The 21,129-nt window shown below is 40.0% G+C and overlaps 1 protein-coding gene across 3 annotated transcripts in view; it reads left to right on the top strand.

Annotated features, from left to right (window-relative positions):
* NEXMIF (neurite extension and migration factor) overlaps nt 1-19,014 on the top strand; it is a 111,913-nt gene extending 92,899 nt beyond the window's left edge. Inside the window, exons 2-5 of one of the 3 annotated variants that reach the window (XM_070605773.1) lie at nt 4,459-4,612; nt 7,425-7,550; nt 8,236-12,610; nt 13,203-19,014. In XM_070605773.1, coding sequence (XP_070461874.1) covers nt 7,472-7,550; nt 8,236-12,610; nt 13,203-13,296 — 4,548 coding nt within the window. In that variant the 5' untranslated portion in view covers nt 4,459-4,612; nt 7,425-7,471 and the 3' untranslated portion in view covers nt 13,297-19,014. Of the gene's footprint in view, nt 1-4,458; nt 4,613-7,424; nt 7,551-8,235; nt 12,754-13,202 lie in introns of those variants that run through there. The other 2 variants (XM_070605774.1, XM_070605775.1) reach the window with 2 other exon arrangements.
* The last annotated feature ends 2,115 nt before the right edge of the window (nt 19,015-21,129 follow it).

Below are 21,129 nucleotides of genomic sequence, written 5' to 3'. Positions count from 1 at the left end.
GGCCAGCGAACCCCGGGCCACTGAAGAAGAACATGCGCGCTTAACCACTGCGCCACTGGGCCAGCCCCTAAATTGTTGAATTTATTTTAGCACTTTCAGTTCAAATGAACTCCCAGTTCCACTTGCCTCCCAACTCTAGTCCAGTATGCTGCATCCTGCTTCCACAATGGGAGAAGAAAGGCACCATGATTTTTTGAGTGTACATGAACATCACGTGTGGGGGGAAGGGAGAAATATGGTGCTTGGACTGGTATGCCTCAGGGCGACAACACAAAGTTCTAGAATACTGAGGCTGGAAGAGGAGTGCCTCCTTCCTAGATGGATTTGAGGTTTGGCTTTTTCCCCAATCCCTACCATTCCCCCTCTTGGGATAAGCAAAGACATTTTTCTTACTTGTGACAGAATTTCCTCCAATAAAGACAAACAAAAAGTTAGTAGCCCTCTGATTAGTGGTTACTTTTATTTATAACTTATACTCCACCTGATATGTAACTTGGTGCCATGGGTATTTTTCCAAGGATATGTATGTGTTACCAACTCACTGTGTGACACTGGGCAAGTAGTTTCCCCTTTCTAGGACTTGGGTACCCCATTTGTAAAATTGGGAGTTTGGGATTAGACTGTCTTCCAAGATCCTTCTAGCCCTGTGGTTCAGTGATTGTATTTCTGAAAAGAATTTAATAACATTTTTAAAATAAAATTAACAAGATAGATTAGTAGTAAGAAAGGAGATTAGAAACCATATGGAGAAAGACAAAAGATAATTCAGCCTACAGTTATTGCACTCAAGCGTTAAACGTTAACTCAGTGTGGCCTGTCAAGGAAGGCACTCTGTGATTAAGACACAATCCTTGTATAAACCCATTCTCACAAAGTGCCAGGCTACAGTGGCATGGTCCTTCCAAGGACTCACCATCTGGTACACACCGACAGGCATTCCAGGTTGGTCTCTCTGTGCTTAATGTGCCATCATACTGCCAATATGAGTCTAGCAACAAGAAGAAAGGGATTCTTTTTAAAAAGAAGCACCCCATTCTTTACCTGACAAACCATGATTGGACTTTACCACTTGTTCCTTGGACTTGAGAGAGAAAGCAGCTAGGAGAAGTCCTGCAAATTAAATTCTTTTGCAAAGGCAAAGGGACACTGAGATGTGCCAGTAAAGTTGAGCTACCTATGGTCTAAAAGTTTAGAAATTAAGACTAGTGGGTAGGCTGACTGTTCCTGACTTGAGCCCATGAGTGCTTGTGCTTGTTTCTTTCTACTCCTAATTCAAGTCTTATTGAATATTAGGTTTTCTGGCATTTGTGTAGTGCTTTAACAAAGACAATGAATTTTCACATACTATGCACTTGCTCTTTTTGGAAATCTCTTTAGGGTGATGTCACAAAGGATGGTACAGATAAGAACAGTAGGGGAAGGGAGAAAAGAAGAGGAAGGGATGCACAACTAGAGGCACTCACAACGAGAATATACAACTATGTACTGGCACCTTTGGGGAGAAGAAAAAGAAAAGAAAAAAAGAAGAAGATTGGCAACAGATGTTAGCTCAGGTGGCAATCTTTAGGAGAAAAAAAAGAAAAGAAGAGGAAGGGAGACATAAGCACTGAGCCACTGAGCTAGGACAAAAATCAGCCACTCTAGCTGCTGCCCAGGAGCCTAACAGCCTCCCCCCATCAGACTGGTGGCTGCCAAAAATGAAGGCAGGTGAAACATACAGAGCCCTGTCACCAGCGGCAGCACTCTATTTGTTGCCTCTGACAGGATTGGGGTAGGAATGCACAAAAATCAGAGGAATACAGGAAGGGACGTGAGATAGAAGAGATAAAGAGTGCCCTCAGATGTACATCTTAGGCTCATCTCAGTATCACACAAAACTTAAATCAGAACTCTTCATATATGTAATTTTTTCCTTACACTTGTGATTTCAATTTTTTTAATGAAAAATAACAAAAATTAAATGAATTATAGATTGCTCAAAGCTGGAAGAGCCCTTAGATACAATCTAGTTCAACTCTTATTGTACAGCTAAGAAAACTTAGAACCAGAGAGGGGAAGGAGCTTTTCTGAGGATACCCAGCTAATTAGTGGTTGTACTCTGTCCATTACACAATATCGCCTCTTCTATATGAGTTTTTTGTGCCTATCTTTTGAATTTTTGAATCTTTATCATAAGAGATGAAATAGATTTATACCATACTTTTGAGATATATAGAATTCTTTAGAGTTTAACTGGGATCACCTCTTTTTGATGTCTCTCTCACCCTTAATATTTTTAAACTTATATGGCTCTTCATTTAAGCATGTTGTCTGTACTTAAAAACATCATACCTCCATATTTCTAACCTAGTATCTTGAAATCCTGGTAGGCATTAGAAAATGGAATTAGCCAAGCAGCGTTATGGATAAGAATGTGGTTTCGGTATTATTGCTGATTCTGTCATCCATCATACTGACTGGAGTTGAACCTAAAGAATCAGACTAGACAGAACTTGGCTAAGCTAGCCTGGAAACCTTCTGTGGACATGTTTGCTACAGCATTCCCATCTCCTTGCTCCATTTCAGTCCCTAACCAAACCTGTAGATGCCTCATCTATACTAGCTGGCTAGTCGGTTGCCTCCTTTCCAGTATGATAGCTAAGACTCTTGTCAGCTTCATTATCCGTGTTGGACCTGACAATGAGCTTATTACGCACCTTGCTTTATTCTCATGAAGATCCTGGCACCTGTATTTCTGAGGATACTCTGGCCTGGAATCCAGCCACCCCTAGTGTTCCTTTCACAACCATCTGTTGACTGCTTGACCTTTCTCTTCTCTCTGTATACTGACTCCTGCTCCCTCATGTACCACATCTAAATCATTTTCCAAGTCTATACAGCACACCTCTGCAGTTCTACTCAAATCTAACATCTCCTTTCCATTCTTATTTCCTCCTCTCTAATTCTAATCTTCTTGACCTCTCACACCTGAACATTGTCTCCTAACCTATTTCCCTACCTCTGATTCTCCCACTCGCTGGTCCTAATGTTTTAATCGTAGCGTTCCTCTGCTCAAAACCCTTCAGTGTCTTCCTGAATTAAGATTTGGGTGGCCTCCACAGTATAGCCCCACAGTATAGCTCTTATGTTTTCAGCCATATTTTCTTGTGTGTACTTTATATTTTAGCAAAATTCTTATTGTTCTGAAATTCTTTGCCATCTTTTCCTACCATCCAACATTATTGTCTAATCAACTTTTACAGAGTACATACCATTTTCTAAGCACTATGTGAGCTAGGCCTTGTGGAGGTTGGGGGCCACTTAGTCTTTTGAGGGTATCAGATATAAAGAAGTAATGTCTAGAGGCTGGCCTGATGGTGTAGTGGTTAAGTTCACATGCTCTGCTTCGGTGGCCTGGGGTTCGCAGATTCGGATCCCGGGCATGGACCTAGCACCGCTCATCAAGCCATGCTGTGGCCGCATCCCACATAAAGTAGAGGAAGATTGGCACAGATGTTGGCTCAGCGACAATCTTCCTCATACACACACATAAATAAGTAATGTCTATATAAAGTGATAAACACAGAGGAGATCAAAGTTCTTTCAGAACACAGAGAAGGGAAGAGACTAATATCTTGGGCGTGGGGAGAATCAAGGAAGGTGTCAAGGAAAAATGAGTAGGGAATAGGAAAAAGCAGGTGAAAGGGAGGCTGGAAAGGGGAGGAGGGGAAGGAGGAAGGGAAGGGGAGAAGGTGGAGGGAGGCATTCCAGGCAGAGAGAATATCAAGTGCAAGACACCCAGAAGCAAAAACTGGTCTAGCACATTAAGGGAGCAAAAGGAGTTAGAATATTTGGGAGTATAGGGGAAGGTGAACATAATGAAAGGAGAATACAACTTGAAAAGTTGAGAACTGATTGAGAAGGGTGTTATACGCAAGGCAAAAACAGAAAAGTTTAAGCCAAGTTGTCAGACCTGTGATTCTGTAGCAATTGTTTAGAGGATAGACTGGAGTGGGGAGAGATTCATGCCATCTCATGAGATATCTTCAGCCTGGAGTGCCTTTCTCTCCTCTATACGTCCCCGTGCCCACCTCCTGAAAGACCATCCTCTAAAGTCCATCTTAAATACTGATCTCTCTCCTCTCTAGAAGTAGGATAATCTCTCTCCATTTGAAACTCCCATAGAAACTTTTTGCCTCTCTTTCAGTATATTATACATTTATTAGAATTTGTCTATGGCTTGTTCTCCCCCAGTAAACACTGAGCACCTTGAGAACATGGGTCTAGTTCCATTCACCTAACTTTTCTACTCCACTTCCTGGTACACTGCCATGACCACAGGTGGTACCTCGTCAATTTGTTGAATTCATTTAAACTGATATCCCAGAAATCAGCACTACTCAAACCCCAAAGGCTGTGTTGCCCCAGGTCCATGGGCAGAAACATGATTTACTTTCTTGCTTTGCTTTTTTTTTCCAGTTGGAAAAGGCCACGGACAGCCCCCAACACAAATGCTGGTGTGGGTCATCTAGACTCTGAGACCTGAGGCTTAAAGGCCTTTGGGGAAGAGCATAGCAGCCTACTGGGACAGGATCTATGAACACTTCTCAGGCTCAACTGAGGGGAAAGGCAGGTAGGAGGGTTTGTTCTTCTGGTTTAATTGAGCACTTCCTTGCTTCAAAATACTTGTCTCCATACTAATGTTATTTCAGTGCCATTACACTGCTTGATTTACCATGATCCGTAGAACATTTTGTTGTACATTATCCCAAAAGTGAGAATCAATTTTAAGCTCAAAACAGATTTTTAAAATCCCACAAAATGTGTTGTCCTAAAATGCTGATAGGTGAGGAAAAGCTAAAGCAAGCCCAGAGTTGTTTGTACTGTAACTATGAAAAATTATAATCCCTCTCTGAAATCATTTTTATAAGCAGCCAAGGTATAAATAAATAGAAATGTGGGAAAATATATACCTTTAGGTTGTCTTGTTTATAGCTGAGTTTTGAAGTCATAGGAAAGGACTAAATGATTGTCCACTCAGGGTTTAGCCTTCTAATTCTGTAGAAGAAAGGCCGAAATAATTGATAATCACTAAGTTAATGTCTATGATACTCTCAGTTTTCCCTTTTGAAAAAAAATGGGAAGCTAGTAGAGCCAACCTTACAAAGAGATTATAAATGCAAAATGAGATAACTTCTGTAACTGTATCCAGTCTGGCACCTAGGGGGTATTCATCCATTTCCTCCCCTCTTCCCAGCTCGTCAAGTTCCCATACCACTCTTCACCTCTTCTTTATCTCTTGCCAAATTGTATTTCCTTTATTCTCAACCCTTTAGGATTCCCTTTAATTCAGAACCATAAATCATGGATGCTTGGTCATATTTTTCTATTAGAAAAAATTTATGTTCTTAGGGAAATAACATCCCGGAGTAAAGTTACAATGGCACTAATATGTCCCCTAACATATTGTTCTTTTCCTGTCTGACAAGATTGGATAATTCTTGATACTTTGCTCCTCTATATATTTTACGGTACATTAATTTTTACTAATAATCAATGCTTGTCTGAGGCAGCTGTTCTTTATTTCATTACCTGAAAGGGGGTGGAAGTATAGATCAGTAACATGTGCAAACATATTTCTACAGCCTTGTTTTGACCAGGGATTAGAAGTGGTGAAATTATAGAGAAAACATTTTGCGCTTTAAGGAAAAACACCTGGTCTTTTGGTCAGGAGACTTGGGTCCCTTTCATAGATCTGCCATTGTGTTATGTTATTTTGTGACCTTATTTTAGTTTTTGTTTCTCTCTGCCTTGGTCTTCCTGGTGATAAAACGGACTTCATTGTAGTTAGCCTTAGGCATAAGGGACAAGAAGATACTAAATTATTAAAATCCACAAATAATTTGCCACTTATCAAGTCCCTGCCAAGATGGAATTAGTGTAGGGGTTAAAGAGGAGTAAAATGATACCTGAAGTTCTACTGAGTTCCTTTAAAAAAAAAAAAAAAGATGCACAGAGCAATCCATGACGGCGGTATGATTCCATCTGACCCATACGGTCCTTTCTAAAGCAGAGGCTCAGCCATCCGATCTGTTCATTCAATTCCACCACAAACGAGCCCTCCTTGCCAAGGGATGGGGACTTTGATATTGCTAGCCACTCCTCTCCATCTTTTAGAAATCTTCAGCCCTTCTTTCTGTGTAAATACAAATAAGCATTTCTTTCTCTTTTCCCTGGCACCTGTTGCTTATTGGCTACTCTCAAGTCAGGTCTTGTATAAAATGAGAAGAAAATTTGGCAATTCCGATATATAAATGTTAGGGGGAAACCAGGATCATCTAACATTTTTAAAACTGGATGATTGCCTAGTGCAGACTTCTTATTTTACAGATAAGAATAGGCCCAGATAGATAAAATATCACATAAACTGAATCATGTAAAACTATGTCTGGCTCACTGCTTCTTGTTCCCTCAACACTGGACCTACATTTTATAGTATGCACATGAATTAGGATAAGTGCATATACAATTGAGATTCTTGTAATAGTTTCTTGGCCATCAGTAGTCTTTACTTTTTAATAAAGGGAAGGATACTGACTGAGGAGAAGGTCTAGGAAAAGGGGGGCTGGAATAAATAGAGGCTTATAGATGTTGTAGTGGCACATGGTAGATACCTCCATCTTGGGTGGTCTTGTCTCCTGTCATTTTGCATATACCTACCACCCAGGTAGGTGGGCAGGAGATGAGGGGCTTTGGATATGTGTTCTGTGCCCTAAAAATACCAGATTATGGTGGGACCTTTTCAGAAATTCCAGATCTTCTTTGTGGTCACATTTTAAAATCCTGCTATGGGCTCAGAGGAATACTTGTCAAAACCAGAGTTAAGGTCATGAAAGTCAAGAATCCAAGGAAAGGATTCTCTACTTCTTTCATCCTTAGTAGTCAAATTTTAATGCATAGAGAGAGAAAATATGAGTGTCATTTATATGTGTGTGTTATGTATGAATTGGCTTATTTTTGAAGAGCTTCAGATAATCTGAAGTAGAAATGAGACAAACGTAAATAAAGCCAATCTCCACAAGCACAAACCCTTATCTTAGGTTACTCTGGACTCTACTTTGCATCCTTCCTAATTGGATGGCCATGATTAGGTTAAATGTCTTACTATCTGGAAAAAGGTATAAGTTTGCCTGCTTCTTTAGATTTCAATTTTGAATAGTATGGTGGCCTAGAGGGGACAGAAGGATCTAGGATGTATGAATGAAGTGTGAATTTCCAAATTGGCTTATATGGTAGGTATAAACTATGAAACAAAAACATTAGCAGTAATGAGGCCAGTCTGGAAACAGGTAAATTCTGGTGAGCCTTTAAAGACCTCTCTAACCAAAATAACCTTAAAACAGAAAAAAAATTAATAACTGATATTATATATTTGAAATGTGCAGGTTGGACAACATTTGGACTTGGAATGAAACAATAAGAGGTTACATTCATGGATAACCAACAAGATAAGGCTGTTGTTGCCTCAGCCAACGGAGAAAACACTCTGATTAATGGGGTCAAAGAAAATGGTAAGGGAATTTAATTATAGTACAAATGTCTCTCCCAGTAATCCTTGGTTATTACTATAGACTTCCAGTATCCACAAAGTTGGGGTAGGTTAAGTCTAGGATGCCTCTGAGATTGATGTTAATCCTAAACTTTATTCCACCAAATCTCTAACTGGGCTAGAATGGTCTCTAGGAGGTATCTAATCCAACCCCTTTGCTCTCCCAAATGATCTATGTCAGATGAATACTTAAGTTCCTCAAAATTCCTAGTGAATTAGAAATGTGGTCTGATGTGAGGCATGGAATGTCTAGATTCAGTAGGAGCTTCCAGAACAGAGGTCTGAAGGATAGGACTGAGTCTCATTGCTCAAAACCATGAATATCCCATCTGAGCATTTTCCTACCCTGAAAGTCTTGACTTTCCAATTAATCAAGCAGTCCAATTATTTCCTCGTTTCTGAGGAGAGCTCTGTCTGTGTCTGAAGAAAAGGCTGAACCTGAAGAAATATTATTTTTCACTCACATGAATGTTCAATGTAAAATCAGGTTGTTCTTTAACTTTGTAGTTTCTAGTTCTAAAGCTAGAGAAGCTGCAGCTTAGCTTGTATGAGATCTAAGACCAGAAACTGATCAAGGGAAAGACAGTTAATGAGTCTGGTCTAAGACCTTTAACTTGATTCCTGTCGTTTCTTTCCCTTTTCTCTAGACTCAGAGGACCAGGGTGTGGCAATGAAGTCATTTGCAGCTCTAGAAGCTGTCGCACCAATCCAGCCTATACCAGTGGTTCAAAAAGAGACCTTGATGTATCCCAGGGGTCTCCTGCCTCTGCCCTCGAAGAAACCCTGTGTGCAGAGCCCTCCCTCTCCTTTGGGCCTGATTGAACCACCTGAGCATGCTGCTAATAGCACTTCTGTGAATGCCATCTCCCTTACGTCTGGTGTTGCAAAAGGCCTGAACACATGGTCACTGCCCAATGAGTGTGAGAAAGCTCCATTCACCATAATGGAGCCTGCAGGCATGTCAGCTCTGAATGGGGACTGCCTCATGCAGCCAAGCCGGACTTGCTTGGGCTGCTTCATGGACTCCAAGGATGCAGTAGATCCTGAGCCGGGGATCAGTCTGAAAGTCAGTGATCTAAACAGGGATTATGAAACCTGTGCAGTCTCTGATATAGGGATTCAGTGTATTAATGCTGGAGAAAACATGAAATACGGAGAGCAGCTGCTCTCAGACCAGCTCCTGGGCTTCCCCCTGCACAAATCAAGGGCAGGAGATAGACGAGAAGCTGAGAAACCTGACATCGACTTGGAGGATCCAGCTCAGAAAAGTTATTATGAGGCATTACTGTTAGATAAGTGCAATACAGAAGAGGCTTTGCTGGCAAATTCCAATCAGGATTGGGGTTACTTTGAGACTTTCATTAGTGAGAGTAAGATTGAACTGCTTGACCTCTGTTCCAAGAATGAGCTGTCTGTCAATCTATTCTCTGAAGAAGATGTGGATAACTATATGTTCGATGATGATGAGTCAACGTTGGGCAGTGATGTCTGCTCCCTGAAAATTCGATATGAATCCTTCCAAGACAATGTTCGAGACAAGACCACCCTTCTGATGCAGGAGGATGCACAATTCAACTTTTTTCCCAGTGTCTTTACTACCTGTCCTAAGCGAGAGTCTAAGAGTGGGGCCCTGAAACAGAGCAGTGATCTTTCCCAATTCAAGGTCCCTGATGTGAGCATCATCTGGGGAGAGGAAGATAAAAACTTGGACAAGAAGAAAGGCAAAGAAGAAGGACAGGAAGACAAAGGTGTAGAGAAAAAAGATGGAAAGGATAATGGAGAAAAGTCTGCCTTAAATAAACCATGCAGTGGGACTGAGGTAGGGCAATTTAAGAATCCAAAGCAGGGCCATCTTGCAAATTCCTTGGAGGCATCAGGGCATTTCAGTGATGACAGTTCCTTCATTGAGGTCTCTTATGATGCCATGGGAGAGATCAAGGACTGTAGCCGCTATATGGCTCGGGACACTAATTCTGGCAGCTCCTCCTCCCAACAGAACTATGGCCTGCGAGCCAAGAGAAAAGTCAGGTACAGTGAAGATTATCTATATGATGTTGATTCACTAGAGGGTGAAAAAGTAAATGAGAGGAAGGAATGGCTGCCAGGTGGTTCAAAAGAGGAAGATGATGATGAATGGTGTCCCAAAAAGAGAAGAAAAGTAACCCGTAAAGAACCCCCTGTTATTATCAAATATATCATCATCAATCGCTTTAAAGGTGAGAAGAACATGCTGGTGAAGTTGGGTAGAGTGGATGCCAGTGAGACAACAGTGAATTTGAATGAGAATCAACTCAACAAGTACGCCAAGCTGGCCCCCTTGAAGGGCTTCTGGCAGAAGAAAAAGAAACAGAGAAACAGCAATACAGACTCCAACAAGACACCCTTATGCCAAAAGCAAAGCTTTGAACCAGGTAGCTTTGAGATGTCATTTCTGCCACCTGCTCGCAAACGAAAATCTAAACTTAGCAACAGGCACAGAATTCAAAGAATCCCATCCATGGAAACTTCAGCAAGTGGTAAGCAGGTTTCATTCTGCAATGATCAGAGGCAAGCTAGTAGTCGTAAAGAAAATGGAATCCTGAAAGGTACACTGAAGTCAGCACCTCTGGCTGTCCCCAGCTGTGCAAATGGATCACATTTAAATGATATCACAGGTCCTGAATCAGTAAAAGTAAAAGCCCAAGATGCAGAATTTAAGGGGCCAGAGAGGAAAGTGCTCAACAAAATCAAATTTAAAAGTGAAGCCAGGTTAAAATCCAAGAAAATCAAAGCTGGGCAAGAAAGCAAGCCAGTTGTTCAAATGAGCCCTCTTTTGGAAGACCAATCCTCCAAAGCTAATTTAAAGAATGAAGCTATTCCTGGGACCTCAAACAGTTCCCATCTATCTGAATTTCATGAGGCAAAGGTTGCTAAGAATTCTACTTTCCTACCAACCACCTGCTCCTCTGAAATGCCTCTATCATCTGCTAATGTTGCCACCAATATACCTGTTATACCTGGAGGGTATTTGCAGACATTGTTAGATCCTTCTGACTTGTCAAATAATACTGGTATCTCATACTTCACTCACCATTCTCCAGAGCAAAATGAAGGCAACCTCACTCAAACAGAAAAATCATTTGTACCTCTCCAGCCTGCGCAGGATTGTGTGCTTTCCTCACCTTCTGAGTCTGAGCTGCAGCAGCCATCCCAAAACTTCAAAATGGAATCAAACAACTATGGAAATGTGTGGCCCAACAAGCCTACTTCCGGCCCACAGGAATTCATAGCTGAAGTCTCAAGGGAGATAGCTCCAAACCAATCCAGTGAATTTGTAGTCTCCCAAGTAGTCTCCATGGAAAATAATCTCACAGCTACAACATACAATCCAATCTGCCTCAATAGTGGTGGCAGTAGTTGCAACAAGGTCTTATATGCCTCTGTGCAAGACACCCAGCTCCCGTCTGATGACTCTTATCAATTATGTCACTTTAATAATGCAGAGCTCTGCTTTCCTTTCCAGCAGAGCCCAGTCAGTATGGATGATGGTCGACTCTTTAACTTTGATTCAATAACACCACTCTCTGTCAACTCAAGCAATTATTGCTCCTTAAGCTTGAAGCCCTGTGAAAAGGATGGTGATGATGATATCACTGATGACTTCCTGGCCCATTGCAGCCCCAAGCTGGTGATCCAGCAGAGCATTGATGAGATAGTACCACTAAAGGAGTCCACTGACCTCCTGGATATCTCCAACTTCACTCCTGACAAATTCCGCCACTCTTCTCTCTCAGAGATGTCCCCGCCTGACACCCCTAGTCTTTCTCCTCAAATTACCAGATGTGAGGGTATCAAGACACTAGGAACACTGAAGGGGTTCCAAGAGGGTGTCCCAGGACCACTGGGCAATATGGAGAAAATCAAGTGGGACTGCAGTACCCTTTCACGGCAGGTCCAAGTGGATGATGGATTTACTTTAAATAACCATCAGTTTCAGTTCCATATGTTCAATGATGAGGATTCTGTCAGCCTGCTCCAAAAAACCCCTTGTCTATCAACATTTAATGATCCATCTGGTCAAATGAGTACCAATAACAAAGTGTCGAAATCAAGAAAGAAAAGTTCACCCAGCAAGAGTGGGGCTATGAACCAAAGCTCTTCTCAAAAAAACACCAGGAAAAAATCACCCAAAGCCAACAACAAAGGGAGTGAAAAGCCACCTGGCAAAACCTCCCGCCAGGTCCCTAAGTCAACAAAGAAAGGGAAATACATGGCTGCAGTCAATGGAGAGAAAATGCAAATTGGCATTGGCCGTGGAGGAGGTCAAATCAACAGCATATCCACAGGGAAGACATTGGCCGAATGTATCCAGCATGGTGGCCCTGTGGCCTCTATGAAGATGCCAAATCAGAAGGGACTTTCTGGAGATTGGGCTTTGGGGAAGGACACCAACCCAGGCTGGAGCGACATGAGCATGGGCACTAACACCAACAGCCTCCTGGATGATGACCAACGGGAGTTTCAAGAGCCTTCCTATATCTTGTCCAACATCGCCTCTGGTATGGCAGATGTGCAGAGATTCATGATGGCCTCCATAGAGCCCCTTTGGGAACCCTTGGAGCACCATGAGGACCCCAACATATTCTACTCCCCTGAGTCCAATAGTCTAAAATTAAAAACCCTCAAAATATTGGCTGGGACACCACAGGAATCTAAGAAAAAGGTCAACAGTGGGTCCCCAGGAGCCACTAAGAATCACAGGTCCATCAAGGGTGTGAGTAAAAGCAATGGGAAAGCAGCGATAGGTGATCCTGGTCGTGCAAACACGCCTGGTTATAATAATGAGGACTCTTGCTCTGCCTTCTTTGATAAAAAGTATAATAACCTGAGCACTTTAGGCAATAACGGACCAACACACAAAAAGTTATATCGTCACAAATCCAGCTCCAAGGCCCTGAGAGATGAGAAGTGTAAGGGAAAGCGCATGGAGCGGGAACAGGTCCACAAGGATGAGGCTGGGACAGCTTCTTTTGAAAAACTGAGGTAATACTGCACCAAAATGGCTAGGACGATGCACCCTTAGCTTTCCTACTACCTGCTAAGCCCATAGTCCCTCATTTTTTCCCCTCTTGAAAGCAAAAGTTTGCATGAAAGAAACTGTCCCATTCAATTTAAAAAGAAAAGAAAAAAATGCATGAAAATCCCTATGCCTTTGAGCCACCCAAAAGATTGGGCAATTCTGTTGTGGCTTGGCTAGGGATAAGCTCTAACAAGGCTACCTTTTCTGCTATTCAGCATTAGTTTTTACTTATTGAGAAAATAGAACTAAAATATGCTCTTGAATGATTTGGGGAAGGAAAGGGCTTTGCAGTAAGAAAAATTTTGGACAACAGAATTGAAAAGTTATATAGACAAAAGCCAAGATCATTTAAGCAAAAAGAGCATAATTTGGAAAACAAAATCTCATCGTGTGGCAATTAAGAGTGCTTTCCAGTGCCCCCCTGCTATTTGTATCTTTTTCTGCATCATACGGCATCTAGTATGATGTAAACAAATTTAGATGGTATGATCCCTTTGTGGGACATACACTAAGGCTAATAACTAAGATGGCATAAATTGTTTGGTTTTTCTGCAGGGATTCCGACTACAATCTCCTAAAAGCAGAAACAGCATTTTGGGTTTTACCTGTGTTTGAAGAAGAGACTCGCATTTTCCAGAAAGACATTTGATGTTTGTGTTTTATTTCTTTCAAAATATGCCTTGTGGTATGTATGTTGACATGTAAGTGCTTAAAGAAAAGAATTTTAAAGCGTGGGAATAAGTCTTTGGAAGCAAACTTTAATCTGATGTTCTATGTAAAAGGCTTAAGAGTCATACAGTTGCACAAGTAGTTTATGCACTATTTACCCAAGGAAAACATTGTGCCAAACTACAAACAAGTGACTGTATTGTATATATTTTTACTTCTATATCAACATTTGGTTGTGAGTATTTGGGGAGCTTGTCCCTGTTGAATTACTAGAAGCATTCCAGTGATTCTTGCTATTAACCACCCCCACTTATGTGGATAGCACCTGTAGATCACAGTGGAAAAATATGTTGTGTTACACAATTTACCAAAACTTAAAGGATACTGTTTGAAATGTGCCAAATTTCCTTACCTCATCTCACAGATTCACTCACAGTTTAAAGCTCATTAATGAATTTTTAAAAAATATATATATATGCATACATATGTTATTTTACAGTTTTAAAGTCAACTGTCCTGTGTGGAAACATGAGCAATTAAACAAGGCACAAAATAGGGTTTGTTTGTTCCATTGTCTAAGAGTTAAAATGTTGGAAAGGTCTGGAAGTCACAACAGCTAAGGCCATCAGGGGCCCAAGTATATGCATTTACAGAATGTTTTAAAAGGAAACAAAACAGCTGCTTTAAAGTTTGTTTTCTAAAAGCAAAATCTGTAGCTGAAAATTATTTAAAGTGCAAAGTTATATTGCTGGACTTTATATCTCAGTTTTATATATTTTATAATAGTCTGGGATAAATTATAAAATAGTTATAAAATCAACACTAATGATAAATGAAATACATAGATTGCTTTTATTTAAGTAGTTTCCTAAATGTTTTATTCCACTTTTGTCAAAAGTGCACTCATATCATGGCTTTAGTGTTCTTTAAGTGTTTAATCTTGCAATGCCAATGTCATTTAAAGAAAATGTTAAGGCATCTCAGTTCAACTCCTGTGAGTTACGTACATATATCAGATAAACTGAACAATTTGTGGTAACAACTAATCGGGGCCATATATACTTAGTCTTAGGATGACTGGTATTTGATGCCACACACTAAATTTAAATCTCAATTTTTTATATAAATTTTTGAAATCACAATTTTTTATTCAGCCCTCCCCCCCCCTTTTTTTTAAATTTCACAGCTCCAACATCCCTCACTACTAGCGTTTTCTTCCCCTTTATTCACCACTTGACGTCTAACATTTGATCTATTTTCCTTGCACAGTTGAAGGCCTGTGTGTCTGATGACTGATGCATTATGGCACAGATGAAATAATGGATGTGAAAGCGCTTTGTAGATCGTAAAGTGCTATACAGATATAGGGGATTAATATTATTAATGTTGTTGGTTGTTGTTGTTGTTACTCTTACTATTCTTACTAATATTGTTACTAACCTATTAACTTGTGAATATATAGGCTGTGGGTGGGAGGGTGGAGAATAAGTGGGTGGGGGAAAAGGGGATTTTTAAAAAAGGGAAGATGTTTCAAAAGGAATAATTAAGCAAAATATGAACCTACCTAGTCATTGCCACCTAAATATATTCACAAACAGAGAAGCAACATTTGAAAGTAGTAAGAGAGAAATGGAAGGAAGCCTGTCACATATTTAAGTATACACACTTCCCAGTCCATGATTCCTTTCACCAGCCTACTCTACTACTTACAGCTAGGTAGTAAAATGAACAAGCCTGTGTTCTTGATAGTGTGATTGTGTGTGTCTATGGGGATGAGTGGGTGAGGAGCATTTTATGAGGCTGCTTCAGGCCTGTTCCTAGGCTTTGACGCTCTGTGTGTGGTGAGTCCTGGAAAATTACTTAGTGGAAAGGCAGCAGATGAAACATGTCTCCTGCTCTACAGCTGCCATCCCAAAGGGAAAATAATCAAACTGGAACACTTTCTTCTATTTCTCCACTCTGATAGCTAGCTGTTTGTACTAAATGGTATGGCTGGTTCCTAGGAACTGGTCTTTGTTTTGTTTTTGTTTGTGTTTTTATTCTGTTTTGCAGCTGAATTTTGGTTTGGAATCACCAATTCTACCTGTATTGTGATCCCCAAGAGTCCAGACCTCAAAGTCACCTGCTGGCTAACAGGAATGGCGTGCTCTCTATGTAATCAAAAGGTGGCTATTAAAGAAGAAATAAAGAAAATGTTCCATGAGTACAATGTGTTTTATAAAAATAAATATGGGAGCAGTTGTCCCAGTTTTTCTCAGTATCAGTTCAGCTTTAGAGAGTGAGGTGGGGGTGGGGTAGAAGGATGGCCTGAAACTGTTGGAAACAAACAATTTCCTTGTCAGAACTTGCTATCATGAGTCCTTTGGAATGGATACTCTTTCAGTTGCTCCTATGGAGCCCATTAGGGGCCAATTCTAGGGCATGGTTCATCCCTTTCTCTGAAGAGAATTGCCATTTAAAGTACCTTTTTTATTGGCCTACAGTGTATTATGTGTTTTTAACATATAAATTAGTGACTCATAACCAATCATTTTGTACTAAAACATGACAAGGAACTGAGTTTGAGAAATGAGCAATAGGACAAAGCAGAAGAAGATGTTTATTCCCTTAATATCCCTCTCAGTACATTATGTTCTGAGTTCTTCAGTTTTTAGCCCTTTGTTGGTCCTGTCTCTGATCTCACAATTCTTTTTCTTCCTGTTACAACATAGTAGGCCTGATCTTTTGGAGATCCCTTGTTCAACCAGCTATCTTAGTGAAGTGAGGACCAATGATATAAAAATAGTGTTGTGCTCTATAACTGATATCTCAAGTCAGATATATAGAATTTTCCTTGGTCTGAAATTCCAGATTGCCACTCCCTTCTAACCTCTTCTCTCTGAGAAGCTGCTTCCTATTAATGCCTCCTCAACAGAATTTCATTTAATCTTTGCTTTCCTGGAAATGTATTTTCCCTTATTCTTCTTACTTAATCTCAGTCCTTGGTCTTAGAATTTTTCTTCTTTTATAATCTTATATTCCACCTCCCCAAAGTGTCAGAGTATAAGAACCTTAGCCAGGCTACTTTCTACTGGAAGTTCTTCTTCTCACTCTTAATTACCTTTAATTGCCTTGGTCACTTTCAAATCTAATTTTAAACACACACATACACACACAGAGTTATGTCATATGACTGAGGAAAGTTGGAAACTCCTTTTCCTTGAAGATCTGTAAGAGTAGATCTGATCCCCTTTCTACCCTGGTTAGGTGCTAGACTATGTGGAGCAGGGTGCTGAAACAGTGGCCTTGACCAAGGTTCTTCGAGACTTTGGGGGTTATGTTTGGGCTGTAATAACTGGCTTGAACCAGTGGCCTCTCCAGTGTCTCATAAACCAGCTTCCTCACATATGCTGCTTCCTCTCTTCTGACTTGTTACTCTGTGCAATTATGTGTTAAGGCCTTACCCTTTCCTAAATGTTTTCAAACCTTCTGTATTACCTTGACTATCCCTTCTTTAGTCATCTCCGTGATGTCCTTGGTGCTAGGTGGGCTTTTGTGACAACTTTCACTTTCTCTGACCTTTTTCCTTCTAGGAAGCATTTGTATGTGTGCAGAGGGTAGGGGAGATGAGGAGGGGGGTAAGTGTATGTGTAAGAGAGAGAAACATAAAAGATGCTTTACAAGCTGTAAACAACTCTGGCTAGCATCCTATGTCCTATTATGTGAGGTTCTGCATTCCTAGTGAATTTCTGTTTTAGTGGGTTCTAATTTTCATTTACTGCCTAAAGGAGAAAAACCGTATCCAAGGACCTCTTAACCAAACTTGCTCTTACCAAGCTGAACCAGTGTGATGCAGTCCACCACGTCTTCAATTTACAGATGCTCTCAACAGTTCCAAGAGTTGGAGAGAGCTAAGTTTCTGCGCTGAAGAGAATGGAGCACTAGCTAGTCCTAACTAGTGCTAGAAGTAGAAATGTTTGTGTTCTCCTGTATTATTGAGAAATTATCTTAATTTAATGAACTTTTGTTTTCATTTAGGGATTTTTTTAAATGACTGCCCATCACTACAGGAGTATGTCCTTTTTATGAAATAAAACTAATATCAGATTTGTTTTCTAGTCATAAAATGCACTAAGCCCATTATTAAGTTTAGAAGATTTAGTACCCAAATCAAAGATTTTAGTAACAAATAGGGATCTTGTCAACACAATGTAGGCCAGAGATTTTGTAAGAGTTTCTCAAGGACTCAAATAAGGGAGAAAAGAAATTTTAGTTGGGCTGTTTAACTTGGGAAACAATGTCATCATCTTGAGGGTTCTCAATCAGCATGGAATTATTTTGATGGCAGTACTCAGGCTACCCTTTAAGGCACATTTTTTACTCAGAGCATTAAACAGTGACTACAGTCATGAAGCAGAGCTCCCATTGCAGCTACATGATACTTGAGATGTACTCTTGGTTTCAGAATCATAACTAAGAGGTAAAATATTGGAGAAGGACAATGTAAAAGAGAGAGGCTTAGTACAAAGTTTAAGGTGTGAATGAGGCTTTTAAAATCAGTATCTGGGTGAATAGATACTAAAGATACTAAAGAAAAACCCGTCAACAGGAGATAGAAAGGATGTCTGTCCATCTGACAGGCTTAGTGGTTTCTGGGTCTTAGACATCCCCTTCAAAAAGAAGAAAGGAGATACTTAAATCATTCTGCCTCTTAGAGAGATGCCTGGTTTTTTAGCACAAAAGAAAAGGCTTAGAATAAAAACTAGAGGATGCCTTTTGTTTTTGGCTCCCAGTGAGGAGGATAGAAAGTGTAAGATGCTCTACTGGGATACCTGTAGCACTGACTAGAGTTTGCTGCCTACAGAGTTTTGAATGTACTAGTCCTTAATTTAATTTTCATAAAACTGAATGCACCTCTTTAGTAAGTTTCTGATTTATGGTGCTAAAGAAAATGATTATCCCCATTTTTTTTCTCCTCTCCCAAGCCCTTTAAACATTTAAGAAAATTTAAAATAAAAACGTTAAAGGCCCTTTTTATGAATGTAACCTAAGTTTCTGTTTGACATATGACACTGCAACTTTAAAATGTTAGGAAATTATTTGCCTTTTTTCTTTTAGAGTTAAGCTTTATAAATAATCTGTAGAGTCAATTGAAGTATAAAGCTTAAGGATCACTCTTAAGACGCCTACAAAATCTTGTATATTTTTAAGTGTGCCAATTTGTAACATATTTTGTAAGTGTATATTTTTCTTAGAAAAGTGCTGTGAAGTGTCTGTATGTGAGAGTTTTCCTTTTTCTGCACCACTAGGTGCTAATAAAAGGATATTTACTTCAAAGTTTCTGGTTTTAGAAACCACAATACAAAGAAAAAATTACACTTTTGTTGGGAATTTTGTAAAACAAAACATGTTGTGAACGAGTGTAGTGATCTTGTGCAAAAGAAAATGAACATTTGTGAGCTTCTTGCTGTTTTATAGATTTTCTTGTAAATTATTCTTGTAACACCTCTGGTTTTGTTGTTCTTGTTGCAAAGGTTTTAAATATTTGTGACCGAGTGTATGGTGAAACTGTCATAATGTTACCTAGCTGAGTTTTGTTATTGTTTATGGAATAAATAAAAAGAAAAGTTTAAAATACTGCTTTAGAATCATATGTAAGAGAAATCAAACCATTTCTAATTAAATTCTATGTCCAAAATAAAAAATTCTTCATTATCTAGAGCAGTGTTTCTCAAACTATGTGTGGTGAGGGACCAATCTTTTTTTCCATTTGATCACAGACTGATGCTATTATAAAACACAAAACTGATACTATTATAAAACACAATATAAAACACTTAAAAAGTGAAATGGGAAGAAGATATGCAAAAAAGCCCTAATGTATTTAATTCAACATGTAAAATTACATTTCAAAACAAATATAAGGAAAAAGAAAAGAATTGCAAAAACTTGGTACCCTGTTCGAGACATGTCCACTGATCAATGTCAGATTGCCATAGAAGGTTCTAACCACACTTTGAACAACACTTTGAGTAGGACCAGCAGCATTACCATCATTTGGGAACTTGTTAGGAATGCTGAGTTCCAGGCCCTATACGGATTCTACTGAATCAGAATCTGAATTTTAACAAGATTCCTAGGTGATTTGTGTGCATGTTAATGTTTGAGAAGCACTGGGCTAGAGTTTTGTGCAGGGAATTCTTCTGCCCCTCAAATTGGGGAATCATTTTCTAGTGTGTCCAGTCTTCAAAGACTTTCGAACAAATGGTATCCTTGTTTTGTGGTCCAGATGGATTCTGCAGAAATGCAGTCCTCTCAAAGTGTCCAAGCTGTTTATTAAAAGAAAGTAATAAATTTGTCTGGTACCCAAAAGATGTCAGATTTTCCATAATTCCCTACAGTTCCTACATCATTTTCTTTACCACTCATCCATGGACCCTGTTTCCTCTAGTCAGGACTTTCCCAAGCTCTATCCCCACTGTGCTCAGTATTTTAATGTCGACTATGTCTAGAAAAACCGGACTTTGCTCTCAACTGCCCAGACAATGTGAGCCACCCATCAGAGCCTGGAGCCCTGGCTGAACAGGAAGATCATTGTGGCACACACAAGCCTACAGCCACTTCTTTGGTTTTAAATATTACTCAAATAAACTGTAAAATGTGTATGAGAGAGTGGCCCTCTATTCTCACTGGATGATCTCATTCACTTCCACCACTTCAGCTACCACCTAGATTTCTACAAATCTCTCCTGAGCTCCTAGCCTATATTTTTAGTTATAGGCTGGCTATCTCCACTTGGACATTCCGCAAGTTCCTCAGACTCATCTATTCAAGATCATTTCGTAATCCCTTCACCCTGTGAGTCTGCTCTAGCTCAGTGAATGGTGCTGCCATTCATTCAGTTAGTGATCCAAGTCAAACAGCAAGGTGCACCAGAGTCCTTTCTTTTCCATCCTCACATCCAATTGGCCACGCTCAACTCTGCCTTTCTATCTCCATTGGCACTGCCTTAATTCAAACTTTTATGGTATTTCAGCTGGACTCTTACAACATTGTCCTAACTCAGTGATTTCCAGACTTGGATTTCACATTTGGAAATTTTTAAATAAGGAAAAAGAAATAGAGAGGGGGGTATCTATAAAGTTGCCAACTTTTAATTTTGCTAAGTAAAGACATTTAAAAGATAAAACTATTGGGACTGGCCCCATGGCATAGTGGGTAAGTTCAGCGCATTCCACTTCGGCAGCCCAGGTTCATGTGTTTAGATCCAAGGCATGGACCTACACCACTCGTCAGCCACTCTGTGGCAGCAACCCACATATAAAGTAGAGGAACATTAGCACAGAGGTTAGCTGAGGGCTAATCTTCCTCAAGCAAAACAAAACAAAGAGGGGATATTTGCCACAGATGTTAGCTCAGGGCTAATCTTCCTCTCCAAAATAAAATAAAACTATTCATTATCAATTCACAGAAGATCATTTTAACACCAAAAGATCAACAGTCCTTTATTAAAAATGCACTATGTCGTCTTTTTCTCTTTACCATGGATCATGAGAAACTGAAACCCAGCTCCCAACCCATTACTTTAAAGAGTAAAAAGAGGTTTTGAGTTTCAAGGCTAAAGGAGTGAAGGAGAATAGAGAATGGGAAGCAGAGCAGTTAAAGTCCCCAGGATTGGACCCCTCTAATGTTCTGAGGCTTTATTTCTCCCAATTTCTGTGACTTCCCTGTGTGTTGGAGATAACAAATGTATATTCTTCACGCTGTGCAGGATTCAGAGGTATTCTGGTGAACATGGCCCTAGAGATATCCTTCTTGAACTAAACTAACGGCA

The sequence above is a fragment of the Equus przewalskii genome, chromosome X (assembly GCF_037783145.1).
Source record: "Equus przewalskii isolate Varuska chromosome X, EquPr2, whole genome shotgun sequence".
NCBI lineage: Eukaryota > Metazoa > Chordata > Mammalia > Perissodactyla > Equidae > Equus > Equus przewalskii.
Note: the sequence above shows the minus strand (reverse complement) of the source record. Positions and strands in the feature narration are given on the sequence as shown.